The sequence below is a fragment of the Tiliqua scincoides genome, chromosome 9 (genome assembly GCF_035046505.1).
Source record: "Tiliqua scincoides isolate rTilSci1 chromosome 9, rTilSci1.hap2, whole genome shotgun sequence".
Classification (NCBI taxonomy): Eukaryota; Metazoa; Chordata; class Lepidosauria; order Squamata; family Scincidae; genus Tiliqua; species Tiliqua scincoides.
Window position 1 is genome coordinate 3,253,240 of NC_089829.1, and position 16,426 is coordinate 3,269,665.

At 46.7% G+C, this 16,426-nt stretch overlaps 1 protein-coding gene across 1 annotated transcript in view; it reads left to right on the plus strand.

The window, feature by feature from the left end:
* The window catches only part of MTOR (mechanistic target of rapamycin kinase), a 121,181-nt gene extending 104,826 nt beyond the window's left edge, over positions 1 to 16,355 (plus strand). The window contains exons 54-59 of the mRNA XM_066636827.1: positions 1,553 to 1,688; positions 2,182 to 2,247; positions 2,966 to 3,046; positions 4,597 to 4,677; positions 4,875 to 4,980; positions 15,410 to 16,355. Of these exons, the coding sequence (XP_066492924.1) occupies positions 1,553 to 1,688; positions 2,182 to 2,247; positions 2,966 to 3,046; positions 4,597 to 4,677; positions 4,875 to 4,980; positions 15,410 to 15,425 (486 nt within the window). The 3' untranslated portion in view covers positions 15,426 to 16,355. The remainder of the gene's footprint in view (positions 1 to 1,552; positions 1,689 to 2,181; positions 2,248 to 2,965; positions 3,047 to 4,596; positions 4,678 to 4,874; positions 4,981 to 15,409) is intronic.
* The last annotated feature ends 71 nt before the right edge of the window (positions 16,356 to 16,426 follow it).

The window sequence follows — 16,426 nt, forward strand, 5'->3', positions numbered from 1 at the left end:
CTCCAAATTGGCAGAATGGGCAGCAAAATGGCAGATGCGTTTCAATGTAAGTAAGTGTAAAGTCATGCACATTGGGGCAAAAAATCAAAACTTCACATATAGGCTCATGGGTTCTGAGCTGTCTGTGGCAGATCAGGAGAGAGATCTTGGGGCAGTGGTAGACAGGTCAATGAAAGTGTCAACCCAATGTGCGGCGGCAGTAAAGAAGGCCAGTTCTATGCATGGGATCATTAGAAAAGGTATTGAGAACAAAACGGCTAATATTATAATTCCGTTGTACAAATCGATGGTAAGGCCACACCTGGAGTATTGTGTCCAGTTCTGGTCCCCACATCTCAAAAAGGACATAGTGGAAATGGAAAAGGTGCAAAAGAAAGCGACTTAGGGCACAATCCTAACCCGCGCTGGAGCAGGCAAGCCAGGAGGCTTGCGCTGCATCCAACACGGGATTGCATTGAGCAGCGGCTCAGCCACAGGCAAGGGGAAGCTCTTCCCCTTACCCCTGGGTAAGGGCTGCTTGCCCCTATGGGTGTCCTTGGACCTGCGCCACCTCCGGTGGTGGCGCAAGTCCAAGGAGAGTGGAGTGGCTTGAAGCCGCTCCGCTCGCCCCAGGGGGTTGGGATCTGGCATAACTGCCGGGTCCCAGCCCTGCCCCTGGCTCCCCGTGCGCCTGCCCCTGCTCCCCATGCCTACCTTTGCAGCCTATGTCGGTGGCTCACGCCAACGCAAGTGGCGGCGCGGGAGCTGCAGTGGAGGCTTCTGCCTCCGTCTGCGTGTCAGAGCATCTGAATGCTTTACGTGTTTTATGCATGCTTTACAGCACGTTTGCGACCCTCCAGGGCCACCTATACTGGCATAATTGCTCCCTAAGTTATGGATTGCGCCCTAAGATGATTACTGGGCTGGGGCACCTTCCTTATGAGGAAAGGCTACAGCGTTTGGGCCTCTTCAGCCTAGAAAAGAGTCGCCTGAGGGGGGACATGATCGAGGCATACAAAATTATGCAGGGGAAGGATAAAGTGGATAGAGAGATGCTCTTTACACTCTCACATAACACCAGAACCAGGGGACATCAACTGAAATTGAGTGTTGGGAGAGTTAGGACAGACAAAAGAAAATATTTCTTTACTCAGCGTGTGGTTGGTCTGTGGAACTCCTTGCTGCAGGATGTGGTGACGGCATCTGGCCTGGATGCCTTTAAAAGGGGATTGGACAAGTTTCTGGAGGAAAAATCCATTACGGGTTACAAGCCATGATGTGTATGTGCAACCTCCTGATTTTAGAAATGGGCTATGTTAGATGCAAGGGAGGGCACCAGGATGCAGGTCTCTTGTTATCTGGTGTGCTCCCTGGGGCATTTGGTGGGCCGCTGTGAGATACAGGAAGCTGGACTAGCTGGGCCTATGGCCTGATCCATTGGGGCTGTTCTTATGAGAGGCTTCCTAGTCCAAAAAGCCCTGAATCTGTAAGATTCCAGTTCTGAGATTGCTTCATCCATTTGCATGAGGCATTGGGGAAGGGAAGGTGAGCCTATCTTCCATTTTCTCCACAGGTGACTGGCTTAGATGGTAATTACAGGATCACCTGCCACACTGTGATGGAAGTCCTGCGTGAACACAAAGACAGCGTTATGGCTGTTTTGGAAGCTTTTGTGTATGACCCCTTGCTGAACTGGAGGCTCATGGACAGTAAGTGGACCTGAAACAGACAGGAAGCCTAGCAGCACTTTACACAGAGTGAAAAAACAGATTCCTGCCCTGATGGGCTTGCAGTCTAGAAATTGACATGAGTCAAGGCAAGAGATGAGCTACTGTGTTTGTAGAGGGGGCAGAGAAGAAGGAAGGGCCAAATTCTTGTAATTTTATGGAGAAATGATGTGATATGGTGACACACTGAATATGGAATGTAAAGAAGAGGGAGATGAAGCCAAAACTTTGTGCCTGTCCTGAGGAAGGGGATGTCAGTGTTGTCTATGGATGTCAGTGTTGTCTAAGAGGAGCTCTTTTTATTCAAAAAATGTAGGCCCATTTCTTCTAGGAAGTGCATGCTCTTCCTCCAAACTTAATAGTCCTCAACAGCAAGATTTTGTGGCCTTCTGCAACTTTCAGGAGAATATAAAGATTTGCAAGGAGAACCTGCAGTGTGTGCTTTGAAGTGACAACAGGTTTGCTCTCTTTGCAGCAAACACAAAGGGCAATAAGCGGTCGCGAACGCGGACAGACTCTTACTCTGCCGGCCAGTCAGTAGGTGAGCATAGGTCAACCGCTGCCTGTCGTTTTGGGGTAGCTTTTTTCTCATGGTGGGGGATGTTTTTTGAGTGGGGGGATTCTTTCCCCTTATTTTTCAAATTAGACTCTGAATTAGACTGGATGTTGTTGGCATCAAATTGCGATGGATCCAGGCTTGTTTCTCATTTCCAAAAACAGCCCTTGAGCATGGGAAGCCTGATTTGACCACTGAGCACAGTAGCTCAGCAGGACACTGACCTGGCCGTTTTCGAGCCCTGCCTGGAGATCTTGCCAGGAATTGAACCTGGGAAATTGCATGTTTTCTGTTACTGTTGTGACGCTGGTCTATAGACTATGCCCGTCTTTCACCTCCCACCCCCAAAGAGATAATACACACCAACTTCAGGCAGGATGCTAGATCAGGGGGTCTAGGAATCATCCATAATGAAGGTTCTCCAGGACAGTCCGGCACCACAGTGGCTGGGTGCAGTGTGAGGTGTTCCTCTGGCAAATGATGGACAGCATTCCTGCCAAATGCACACAAGCCTTACTTTTCTGACTTTAGCCCCAATAATGCCGCTCTGCGTCTTGCTATGTGGGACAAAGTGGCTGACAGTTGATTCTCTCAAGCCGCCAGCCACATGATGCCCACTTGAAAACAGACGGCTTCCCCTGGGGAGGACACACAGGGTGGATAGATGTTCACCCTTGTTCTGACCATTGTCTTCCCTAATTAGAGATGCTCGACAGCGTGGAGCTGGGAGAGACGGCACACAAGAAGGCGGGGACCACAGTGCCTGAGTCTATCCACTCCTTCAGTAAGTCTGCTCTGCATTTCCAGCTGCAGAGGAACTCTGTCTCAGCTCTGCACTAAAAGAACCCATGGTGGAGAAGCCAGTTGCAATACCTCCTATAGCGCTGTGAATGTACTTCTTGAAAACTGAAGCAGCCCCCCAAGGGAGGTTATAATGTCACTGGACTAACACAGTGCTGTGCACAGTGTGTGAGAGCCTTTACAAACCTCCCCCTTTGTCTTTTTTCCTCAGCCAGAAAACACCAAAGCTGTTGTCTCTTTGCTTAAGAAATGTGCTCTCACCCCTCAATGTTTTGGGCACTTCTCTATAGAGGAGAGAAATATGTGCTCTCGTATATAGATGAGATGGGTCATTCTGTCTCTCTCTTGGAAATGGGATGACCAGAACTGTCTATAAGAACCTACAACTGAGCTGATTCCCACCACTAACATGCTCCTGGCTTCTGTGATTTGCCAGCACAGCTGGCCTGTGATTTGCTGTGCTGTGATTTGCCAGCACAACCATATAGAGCAGGGGTGCTCACACTTTTTTGGCTCGAGAGCTACTTTGAAACCCAGCAAGGCCTGGAGATCTACCGCCCCCCTCCAGCTGTGCCACCACCTCTGAGCATGTGCAAAGTGTTTTTCCCCTCGCCAGACTGGGTGCCCCGCCCCCTCCAGCTACGCCACCGGCTGGAGGTGCTCCTGAGCACGTGCAGAGCGCCTTCCCTGCACAGGCTCGCCCCTCCACAGGGACGCCCTGCCTGGCCCGTGCCGGGAGCCCCCCGCCTGCAGGAGGACCAGCAGAGGAGCAGGTGGCCGGGCTTGCCCTGGCAGCCCCCTCCCCAAAGGCTGCGGAGGGAGGGGGGAGGGACTGCCTGGTCCAGCAGCAGGTGCAGGTGCAGCAGCAGCAGTCACGCCTCCCAGAGCGGGCGGGCGGGCCAGCAGCCTGGACCACCTGCTGCCCTCCTGCAGCCCCCCACGCTCCGCCTGCAGGGTCCCCGCCGCCCGCTCACCTTCCAGCCCAGGGCTGCGCCCAGGCCACCCTCTACCCTAGGGGTGGTCTGGAGAGAGGGGCGATTCCTCTCACAAAAGCTGCACAGCAGGGAGGCGAGGTGATGCGAGGCTCTCTTCTCCCTCCCCCCCACCCACCCTTGTCCGGCGGCCTGCGCTGCTGCAGCTCCAGCCTCTCCTGTCCAGCCCGGGCGCTGAGGGGGAGGGGGTGCAAGCGGAGCGACAAACAGCGACTGCGCACGCTCTCACTTCGTTTTTCCGCCCACCCCCACGCCCGGGGAGAGTCACAGAGCGCGCGCACACCCTCGTCGCACTCTAGGCTGCCCCTGTGCAGGCTCTCAGAACCCAGAAGGCGGCTCTTCGGCGCCACCTGCTGGCCAAGCCGCGGAACTTCAGGAACAGCTGGAGCAGCTCCGCGATCGACTCATTTTGCCCTAGTGATCGACCTGTCGATCACGATCGACCTATTGAGCACCCCTGATATAGAGGAAAAATCACTTGAAACACCTCTTTGATTTGCATTTCCACGTCTAAACTGTGTTCCCTGTTTCTGTTCTCCAGTTGGGGACGGTCTCGTGAAGCCAGAAGCACTGAATAAAAAGGCGATACAGATTATCAACAGGGTCCGTGATAAACTCACTGGTAAGTGATGCGTGTTTCACATGCTCACCTTGAGTTCAGGCGCTCCTTTTAAGTGAGGCTTTTGGCCCCAACATTTTATCTGTCTGACAAAATGAACTGAGAAAGCATTCCTTTCCTTCTTGCAACATGTGGTGGAAGGGGGGGCTTGTGAGCAGCCCCCTAAGCTGTTTTTTTCTCTCTCTCTCTTCATTACTTAGGGCGCGACTTCTCACACGATGAAACATTGGACGTACCCACACAGGTGGAGCTGCTCATTAAGCAAGCTACTTCCCATGAGAATCTTTGCCAGTGCTACATTGGATGGTGAGCCTTGCCTTGGAGCAGAACAGCTGTTGAGCCCCGTCCCCCTCTTCTCTGAGAGTCCCAGATGGGATGAAAAAAGAGTTGCTAGTTCATTCATCCCAGTGGCCATAGCCCTGAAGCTTTCAGATGCCAAGTAGGAAACTCCCAAACTTAGCATGTTCTCAGAATAGACTTATTGAAGCATCAACCACCTCTCTTTTAGCTGTCTTTTTCGGTGATCTGGTCTCAGTGGATTGCCTCAGAAATCTGTTAAGAAGGCACTTTGACTTATAGATAGAAACCCATCCAGCCACAATATTTTGCAAGAGTTATTAGCCTGAACCCTTCCATCAGCAGAGGATGCAGCTTGACTCCCTAGAGCAGGGGTCTCCAAACCCCAGCCCGGGGGCCAGATGTGGCCCGCGGCGAGCCTCTATCTGGCCCGTGGCCAGCCTCTTGTCCCCTGAAAGCCCCTGGCCCATTTTGCTGAACAGGACTAGAACTATGCTCTGGTTGCATCTGGAGGGTGTTCCAAGGGCCAGAGAGGTTGGATGAATGAGCCCATTCATTCATTTATTCACACATCTAAGTTCCATCTCTATTTATATAAATTTTATATTTATATTTTTTTTCAGCCCTCAAAACCGTGCCAGACATTTGAAATTTGAAATTTAGGAATTTATTATATAACCATAGGTCATTACAATGTATGAAAGCACATACTGCAATATACACATATAAAACAAACAATAGCATTACAGCCTTCCAAACACATAAAATGAGGCAAAAAATTTTAGTACTCAGCGTAGGTCAGATCCATAAAATGGAGGATATTTTTTGGAATAGTTCAAAAATAAAAGAAGCTTCAACCATTATCGGGATCTTGCCAACTAATAAAGAGGACAAAAAAATTTGAGTTTAAGATAACAAAAATTTGGCTCATATTTTCTTTGCCACAAGGGCAAAGATAGCCACTTTATAAGTGACATCAGGGTCAGGGTCAGCCAGAAGCCAGCAAATCAAAGCTGAGGTAGATCTCTCTTGGAACAGAGCAATAATATTAAATAGATATTTTGATCTAGGAAGCTCATATAAAGGACATTTTAATAGATAGTGGGAAATATCCTCTATTTCACCAGAGTTGCAAATGCAAGTAGATGGTAGGGAGTATTTTTATATCTGCCTTCAAGGACTGTAGTCTGCATACACTGAAAGCGCAAGGCAGTAAAGGCTTTGCGCAATGCTGGCACTGTAAGATAAGTTAAATAATTTTCTGAAACAAATGATAACTTAAACAATGGAAGCCAAGATTAAAAAGGTGGCAGAGCAGCTTTTAAACTGATCCCTGGGGGAAGGCCGACAGGAGCCGAGGGGCATCCGGTTCGTGACTCCTCATCCCTATGGGATGAGGATGGGGAGGTTAGAGAACAACAAGACAAAGGCAGAGTAGGAGAAGAAATTGGGAAAGGTAGTGTGATGGGATGTGATAGACGGTTTGGCACAATGAGAGGATGCAGGGACAAAGGAGCGAATAAGCAGCGCATCCTGGGGCTGTCCGTGTACAAATGCTTTTATGCGAATGCCCGAAGTCTACGAGCAAAGGTGGGAGAACTGGAATGTCTGGTGACAAGGGAAAATATTGACATAGTGGGCATAACGGAAACCTGGTGGAATGCGGAGAATCAGTGGGATACCGCAATCCCAGGCTATAAACTCTACAGGAGGGACAGGCAGGGGCGTGTTGGAGGTGGGGTGGCTGTTTATGTTAAGGAAGGGATAGAATCCAGCAAAGTAGAGATTGAAGGTGGGTCCGACTCCACCGTAGAATCTCTGTGGGTTAAATTACCAGGCCTGAGGAGCGATGTAATACTGGGGGCGTGCTATCGTCCTCCAGACCAGAAATAGGATGCGGACCTTGAAATGAGGAAACAGATCAGGGAGGTGACAAGGAGGGACAGGGTTGTAGGGGGACTTCAATTATCCTCATATTGACTGGGTCAATTTGTGTTCTGATCACGATAAGGAAACCGGATTTCTTGACGTGCTAAATGACTGTGGCTTAGATCAGCTAGTCACGGAGCCCACCAGAGGACAGGTGACTCTGGATTTAATATTGTGCGGTACGCAGGACCTGGTTAGAGATGTAAACGTTACTGAGCCATTGGGGAACAGTGATCATGCTGTGATCCGTTTTGACGTGCACGTTGGGGGAAGAATACCAGGCAAATCTCTAACAAAAACCCTTGACTTCCGACGGGCGGACTTCCCTCAAATGAGGAGGCTGGTTAGAAGGAGGTTGAAAGGGAGGGTAAAAAGAGTCCAGTCTCTCCAGAGTGCATGGAGGCTGCTTAAAACAACAGTAATAGAGGCCCAGCAGAGGTGTATACCGCAAAGAAAGAAGGGTTCCACTAAATCCAGGAGGGTGCCCGCATGGCTAACCAGCCAAGTTAGAGAGGCTGTGAAGGGCAAGGAAGCTTCCTTCCGTAAATGGAAGTCTTGCCCTAATGAGGAGAATAAAAAGGAACATAAACTGTGGCAAAAGAAATGTAAGAAGGTGATACTGGAGGCCAAGCGAGACTATGAGGAACGCATGGCCAGCAACATTAAGGGGAATAATAAAAGCTTCTTCAAATACGTTAGAAGCAGGAAACCCGCCAGAGAAGCGGTTGGCCCTCTGGATGGTGAGGGAGGGAAAGGGGAGATAAAAGGAGACTTAGAGATGGCAGAGAAATTAAATGAGTTCTTTGCATCTGTCTTCACGGCAGAAGACCTCGGGCAGATACCGCTGCCCGAACGGCCCCTCCTGACCGAGGAGTTAAGTCAGATAGAGGTTAAAAGAGAAGATGTTTCAGACCTCATTGATAAATTAAAGATCAATAAGTCACCGGGCCCTGATGGCATCCACCCAAGAGTTATTAAGGAATTGAAGAATGAAGTTGCAGACCTCTTGACTAAGGTATGCAACTTGTCCCTCAAAATGGCCATGGTGCCAGAAGATTGGAGGATAGCAAATGTCACGCCTATTTTTAAAAAGGGAAAGAGGGGGGACCCGGGAAACTATAGGCCGGTCAGCCTAACATCCATACCGGGTAAGATGGTGGAATGCCTCATCAAAGGCATTCTCTCAAAACACATAGACGAACAGGCCTTGCTGAGGGAGAGTCAGCATGGCTTCTGTAAGGGTCTTGCCTCACGAACCTTATAGAATTATTTGAAAAGGTCAACAGGCATGCGGATGCGGGAGAACCCATGGACATTATATATCTGGACTTTCAGAAGGCATTTGACACGGTCCCTCGCCAAAGGCTACTGAAAAAACTCCACAGTCAGGGAATTAGAGGACAGGTCCTCTCGTGGATTGAGAACTGGTTGGAGGCCAGGAAGCAGAGAGTGGGTGTCAGTGGGCAATTTTCACAATGGAGAGAGGTGAAAAGCGGTGTGCTCCAAGGATCTGTCCTGGGACCGGTGCTTTTCAACCTCTTCATAAGTGACCTGGAGACAGGGTTGAGCAGTGAAGTGGCTAAGTTTGCAGACGACACCAAACTTTTCTGAGTGGTGAAGACCAGAAGTGATTGTGAGGAGCTCCAGAAGGATCTCTCCAGACTGGCAGAATGGGCAGCAAAATGGCAGATGCGCTTCAATGTCAGTAAGTGTAAAGTCATGCACATTGGGGCAAAAAATCAAAACTTTAGATATAGGCTGATGGGTTCTGAGCTGTCTGTGACAGATCAGGAGAGAGATCTTGGGGTGGTGGTGGACAGGTCGATGAAAGTGTCGACCCAATGTGCGGCGGCAGTGAAGAAGGCCAATTCTATGCTTGGGATCATTAGGAAGGGTATTGAGAACAAAACGGCTAGTATTATAATGCCGTTGTACAAATCTTTGGTAAGGCCACACCTGGAGTATTGTGTCCAGTTCTCGTCGCCACATCTCAAAAAAGACATAGTGGAAATGGAAAAGGTGCAAAAGAGAGCGACTAAGATGATTACGGGGCTGGGGCACCTTCCTTATGAGGAAAGGCTACGGCGTTTGGGCCTCTTCAGCCTAGAAAGAGACGCCTGAGGGGGGACATGATTGAGACATACAAAATTATGCAGGGGATGGACAGAGTGGATAGGGAGATGCTCTTTACACTCTCACATAATACCAGAACCAGGGGACATCCACTAAAATTGAGTGTTGGGCGGGTTAGGACAGACAAAAGAAAATATTTCTTTACTCAGCGTGTGGTCGGTCTGTGGAACTCCTTGCCACAGGATGTGGTGATGGCGTCTAGCCTAGACGCCTTTAAAAGGGGATTGGACAAGTTTCTGGAGGAAAAATCCATTATGGGGTACAAGCCATGATGTGAATGCGCAACCTCCTGATTTTAGAAATGGGTTATGTCAGAATGCCAGATGCAAGGGAGGGCACCAGGATGAGGTCTCTTGTTATCTGGTGTGCTCCCTGGGGCATTTGGTGGGCCGCTGTGAGATACAGGAAGCTGGACTAGATGGGCCTATGGCCTGATCCAGTGGGGCTGTTCTTATGTTCAAGATGAGTAAGGTGAGCTGGAAATATTACACAAGTCACGTCTCATATGGTAAAGTCGAATTTTACGTATCTTTTACCATAGCCTTAACGTTTTTAGATATATAGGAAGGCAAAGTGTCCGTGACTATTTCATATTTCCCCAAGATCTGTTTTACTAAAGTTGCCCAGGACAGCCGAGCAGAGTTAAAAAGTTGTTCTCTAAAACACATCTTGGGGAGACGGGAATCATCCATTGCTGCTAATTTATACCAGTACAGAGCTAGCGCAGTATGACAGTGGGCTTCTATCGAAATTAAACCCACTTCTGCTCTGAGAAGAGGGGATAAAGTTTGCCAAGGGACATTTAATAATGAACATATAAAAGCATTTTGGGCTGATTCTAATGTAGAGGTTTTTGAATAGCCCCAGATTTCTCCTCCAAAAATAATTTGGGGGATTATTTTCTTAGCAAAGACCTCTACCGCAGGAGTCACAAGGTTACCTCCTTTAGTTCTCATAAAGTGTAGTAAAGATTGAATTGTATGAGCTACTTTAAGCTTGGCCATATTTAAATGAGGAGACCAGGCAAGTTGGGTGTTGAAGGTGACGCCTAAATATTTAAAAGCTCTAAGTTGTTCTATGGAATTACCGTCAGTCCTCCATTTGTGCTTTGGGCTCCCTGCACATGCCTAATCTTGTCTGATCTCAGAAGCTAAGCAGGGTCGGGCCTGGTTAGTACTTGGATGGGCGACCGCTTGGGAATACTGGGTGCTGTAGGCTTATACCATAGTCTTTCGAGACTGAAGGTTGCCAACCATTTTTTTTTGTTTACCAAAAAGAACCACTTTAGTCTTATTGTGGTTTATAGACACTTTTTCCTGTACAGTGATGCCTCGCAAGACGAAATTAATTCGTTCTGCGAGTCGTTTCGTATTGTGAAAATTTCGTCTTGCGAAGCGCGGTTTCCCATAGGAATGCATTGAAATTTAATTAATGCGTTCCCATGGGCAAAAAAAGTCAGAACAAAGTCAAATTTGGTTTACAAAGTGTTTATTAAGTACTCTTTAAAGGCATACATACTGTACAGAGGATTTCAAAAATTTCAAGCACAAAACTTCAACTTTTTAAACATGACAGAAAAACATTTAAAAATCAGCAAACATTTTGCTTTGCAAAAATTCGTCTTGCGAAGCACGGCCATAGAAAAATTCGTCTTGCGAGTCACCAAAAAAATCGCAAAATGCTTTCGTCTTGCGAGTTTTTCGTTGCGTGAGGCATTCGTCTTGCGAGGCATCACTGTATACAAAAGGAGCTTAATCTAGACAATGACCTGCACAGCCCAATAGATGTAATAGAAAAAAATGGTATGTCGTCGGCATACAAAAGAATTGGAAGTTTAGTATCCCCTATCACAGGAGGAAAAAACTCCGGTCCTTGGAGAGCATGTACAATATCGTTTATATAAAAATTAAAAAGAAAAGGAGCCAATAGGCAACCTTGTTGAACTCCCTTATCGGTAGAAATTTTCTCAGAGAGCATGCCTGATGTCCCAAGTCTGACTCTTAAATTGGTGTTCATATGAATCCTCTGCACTAAAAGAAGGAGTCTCCTATCGATGTTAGTTGCAGATAGCTTCTGCCATAAACGCATTCTGTTAATAGAATCAAATGCCGAGGTAAGGTCAACAAAAACCGCATAAAGTCTTTTGTAGCCAGTCTGAGTGTATTTATAGATCAAGTGATGGATAACGAAACTATGATCCAACGTGGACTTTCCCTTTTGGAACCCAGCCTGTTCTTCAGCGATGATCGAGTTGTCTTTAGCCCATGCCTCCAATTTGCGTAGGAGATACTTAGTGTAAAGTTTGGACGCTACACTAAGAAGGCTAATGGGTCTAAAATTTTTGGGGTTCGATCTGGAACCTTTCTTGTGAATGGGCACCACAATACTATCCTCCCAACCCTGGGGAAAATCTCCAGAGTGATTTATATGGGAGAATAATTTAATAAGGATTTCACACCACCAGTCTGGGTTGTGTTTGAAAAGTTCACCAGGTAGCATGTCCGGGCCCGGGGCTTTGTTATTTGAAATAGAAGATATCAAGTCTTTTATTTCTGCCGAGGTGACAGGTTCCCCATCCGGTATGAGACGGAGAGAAGGAGTAGCCAAGTCACAAAAAGGAGATAACAAGTTTAAATTTGCATTTTCAGTGACGATCACCGAAAAATGATTTTGCCACTGGAGGGTAGTTATCTGGTTATCCAAAACGCCATGTTGAGGCTTCATACCTCTAGAGATCAAAGACCAGAACTTGGAAGAATCCTTTTCAGAGGCGGCCAAGGCGAGGTCTTGCCAAGACTTTCTAGCCTGATCAGCATTTTTAGATCTTAGAAGGTTTTTATAGTCTCTCCTCAGTTGGATGTAGGAGGCAAAGTTTACGGCCGAATCCCTCCTCCTCAGGATTCTAAGAGCTCTGGCCAATATCGTTTGTGTCGAATACACTCCCAATCAAACCAGCCGTCATATGAGTGTGATTCTTGTCCCGTTGGCTTAGAGGTAACAAGAAGAGGCCTAATTTCTTCAGTAATTTGATTATAAATAACCAAAGGATTTGAGGCCTCAGAAATGGAGTCTCTGAGTGATAACAGAGTAGTGGATCCCAGAAGACAAGATACTTGGTCCTGAAGTTTGTCTGACCAACGGAGTCTTCTTTCGCATAGCAATAAAGAAGAGACTTTTGCTTCTGATTGCCTGAGGGCAAGGAAATAACCAAAGAGATTGGCATATGATCGCTTTCTGGCCTACATAGGACTTTGAAGGACTGAAAGTAGGGCAAAAAGGTAGATGAAACCAACATATAGTCGATGACACTATTGCCCCTATGGCCAAAAAAGGTAAAAGAAGCAGAGTCAGGGTCTGGAGTTAAGCCGTTGCATATAAGGAGGTGGTATTTATAAATCAAACTGAATAAAGTTATGCTGGCTTTGTTTACTCCAGCGTCAAATGAGAATCTCTCCAGGAGATAAATAATCTCTTCTGGAGTTAGGCCCAGTTTATCTCCCATGGTGGTGTTATTTTGCCCCATTCTGGCATTCATGTCCCCGACTAATAAAACGGGGAGACCAGGATATTCCTCAGGCAGTTCCGACATCGCCTGATCCAAAGCAGCCAACGTAGAAATCTCAGGACAGTGCAAATCCTTAGGGGGACAATATACATTCAACAAAATGAATTTAAAGGAGGGAGACCAGGACACAGATATGGCCAAAATATTTAAGCTAGGAAGAATGTCTAGAACTTCTGTCTTTAAAGTTTTATGGGTAGAGACTAAAGTAGCTAGACCTCCCATAGCCCGTCCGCCGGACAAGGATTTGGCAGCTAGTTTAACAAAGGCAGTATAACCAGGAATAGAAGGAGATGATGCCGGCAATAGCCAGGTCTCTTGAAAAGCGATTATGTCAAATTGAGAGCAAAAGTCTTTAAAATTGTTGTCCATGGATTTATGAATCCAGCCAGTGATGTTCCAAGAAATAACATTTAAAGTATCAAGGATACTTGGCACTATAAATGAAGGCCTTTTAGGTTCCGGAGCAGTCAAACCAGAATTGCAATATATAATTTCAGGAGGACTTTGAGATGCAAAAGATAGATGTGGCCTCTCCACGGGCGACGATAGACTCCTTTCTGTGATCCAGTTGACAGGCTGACAGAGCTCAGATTTAAATGTAGCTCCTGATTTAAGCTGACTTACTGGACGGCGAAGTGAAGACTTGGAGGGAGATCCAGAAGGTGAGGGGAATGAAGAAAAATTCAGTAGTCATTGAAACGATACATCAACATCAATATTTAGAGGAATTTCCGAAATAACGCAACTGTTTCAGCCAGAACTTACAGGCGTATAAGGCTTATCATTTCGATTCGACCAAGTATCTGTGGTACAAGGCTCTGGGGGAACAGAATGGGAAATCATAGAAGGAGCTGCTGGCTTGGTGGTCGACATGGTAGAGAGAAGGAAAGTCTTCGGAGGAACAGCTTGCGCCTGGGCATTGACAAGAGTAAATACACCACTTTGCCAAGATCGATCCACAACACAGATAGGTGAAAGGGGGACACCCTCAGAAAGAGGAGAGGGACACATAGATGGAGGGCTCTCATTAAATTCAATAGGCTTGTCGGAAGGAAAAGTATAGAGTGCAGGGCATCTCAAGTCCTTAGGTCTAGAGGCCATCGAAGGAGAAGGAGAGCTGGATGAGGAGTGGAAAAGGCATTCTGGTTGTGGCATACTGTGTGCAGTATTGATGTTATGAGTTACAGGAGCCTCCTTTGAGAGTTTAAAGGGCTTCCCGGATTTAATCACTTGCAGCCGAGCAGTAATCAAGTTTTTAAAATGTCTTTGAGGAAAAATACTTAGGTCTCTAAAAACATGGGCATGAGGGAATATCAGGCTCGGGACATAATGCGATCTAAAATATAAAAGAACGCGTGTCTGCCGTAAAAATGAAGGCAGTTTCTCAATTTTATACAGGTCTATCTTAGAAAGGTTTTTCCTCAAAATATTTGACAAGTATTTCTTAGCCTTCCATAGCTGCGTCCAGTCCGGAGAATGCCTTGGATGATAATGTACTGAAAAGGCAACAATCTTGGGGTCCAATATAAGCTTGGTAGCAGAAATTCCAGATGGTGGAAGAAAAGGCTCTTCTGGGGGAGGAAGAAAAGCCTGAGGCTCTGAGGGTTTAAAGGTAGAGCTAGATTTACAAAGGTGCAGGTAAGGATTCACATAATTTGGAGTCTGGTCCTTTAAGAGAAGCAGAATATTCTCTAAATATTTGAGGATTTTCTTCACATCCAGAGACATAGAAGTAAATTGTTGCAATAATAGTTCTGTAGTGCCAGAATCTGGTAAAGCTTCCCTAACACTTGGAGGGTCCCGACCCTGATCATCAATCAGGTCTCTAATCAGAGATCTGGTGAGAGGCGTGAATAGTCACTAGTCCTCGGGAAGTCTGTATCAGCCTCTACATGAGAAACATGGGAGGGACTCCTTGTAGGTTCAAAAAAATCCTCAAGTTTAGATTGTTTAGGTTGTTTAAAGGCTGAGGGAGGAGACCCAAGGTCAGGACTCTCCTAGGAAAGTTGGCGTTTTCTTCCCATTTGGAGTGCAGATATCGGAATTACTAATAAGGAAGCTTCAAAAAGCAGCCAAGAAGATACCTTCAATTAGGAACTGGAGGAGGACGCCTTCACAGACCAAACTGCCACGGTAGTTCTCGATAAAACAATAGTTAAAACCAATAAATAGAATTAAAAACCGGAGCACACCGTAGAGACAGCTGCCTTGGTAGCCGTCTTGGAGCCCCCCTCCTCTTTTAATGTCGTGCCAGTCATTTGATGCAACCCTCTGGCCAAAAAGTTTGGAGACCCCTGCCCTAGAGGACCCTGCAGTGGAGCTTAATTTTCTCCCAGCTCCCCTTAACATGGGGGCTCTCTGCCTTGTGTGCCGTCTGGGGAGAAAGGCGGATTACAAATCCAATTATTATTATTGGATAATAAATTGGATTAATAAACTAGCTGAAGTTCCCAGTGAGCTTCAGGCCGTTCCTAGATCAACATCTGAGCTTGCTCTGTGTGGTCTGTATCAAGTCTAAACTTCTCCAATTCCCCTTGCAGCCCTCAAGGTGCTGACTCTTGTGTTGATCTATTGTGGTCTGAACTCCCATCTTTCTCCCCAGAACCGATTGAGGTTTGAGTCAGCTGCCTGGGGTCATGCCACCACCTTTCTGGATGAATACCTGTGACATGCAAAAGGATAATTTCCCCTTTCAAAAAAAAAAAAAGTTATTCTTCCCCTTCTGCCTATCCCACCCCCCCAGTGCGCAGCGGTTTGTATCCTGGATGAATTACAGGCACTTGTTTCACATTTGTTCTTTCTTTCCTTCAGGTGCCCTTTTTGGTAATGTTGCAACAGAACATCTACAGCGGATCCTCCTGGAGGCTTTTGTGCTCCAGAATGTCCCTCTAGTGAGAGGAGTGAGAGGAGGGGAGAAAAAAGAGACACCGGAGAAGGGGGGGGGGAAATTGCCTTTCTCAGATATTTTGAAATGTAAATGAGAGGAAAATGCTGTATATTAAGTTGTTTTAAGCTGTTGTGTGCGAGGTGGGTGGTTGGCCTACCACAGCATACACACCTGGGAACTTCTGAAGTGGATTAAAATAGGCATATATACTCAGTGCTGCTGAAGAAGAGTTTGGCCTTTAGGGGGAATTAGGGACGGTAAGAATGGTGGACAATGATGTTTCTTCAAGAAACTTCAGTAAAAGCGTGTAACGGTAACATAGTCAGGCTGCAGTGAATTCATTTCCATGACACAAGTGACCTTGCTTAAATATGGGAGGTACAAAGCGTGTAAGAAGGAGCAATCTGTTGCTCTGTGGTCGGTTTACCTTGCCTATCTCAAACCTTGCTCCAACCAAATTGTGACTGACACTGGGGGATGCTAATCTAATTATAGCATGTTTCTGACTAAATTTGCATGGAAGGACAAAGAAGTTATAAGAATCTGTAGGAGCCATGTTATCATAATAGGAACGGGACATTACCAATTGTAAGTGTTTATCTCTGAGGAGTTTTCCATGCTGGCACTGAGCAGAGAGAAATTAGGGGAAAGCATTAATCTGGAGCCTAAAATCAGGACTGGCTTTAGAAAAGGAACCTGAGTGATATTGGAGGGAGGGAGGAATGGGTGTTAAACACAAGAGCGGGTGCATTGCATTGTTACAATTCTATTAATGAAACAACCATTAAGGATGCACAAAGTGTACCTATCTTTAGATGCCATGTTGTAGTTGAATATTTTTGTGCCAATAAAGTACCTGACCTGTGTAAAGCTGGATTGTGAAGTGTGTCTTCATCCATAACTGCCATGAAGGACCCCAGGGGAGGACAGGTGAGCTGGGA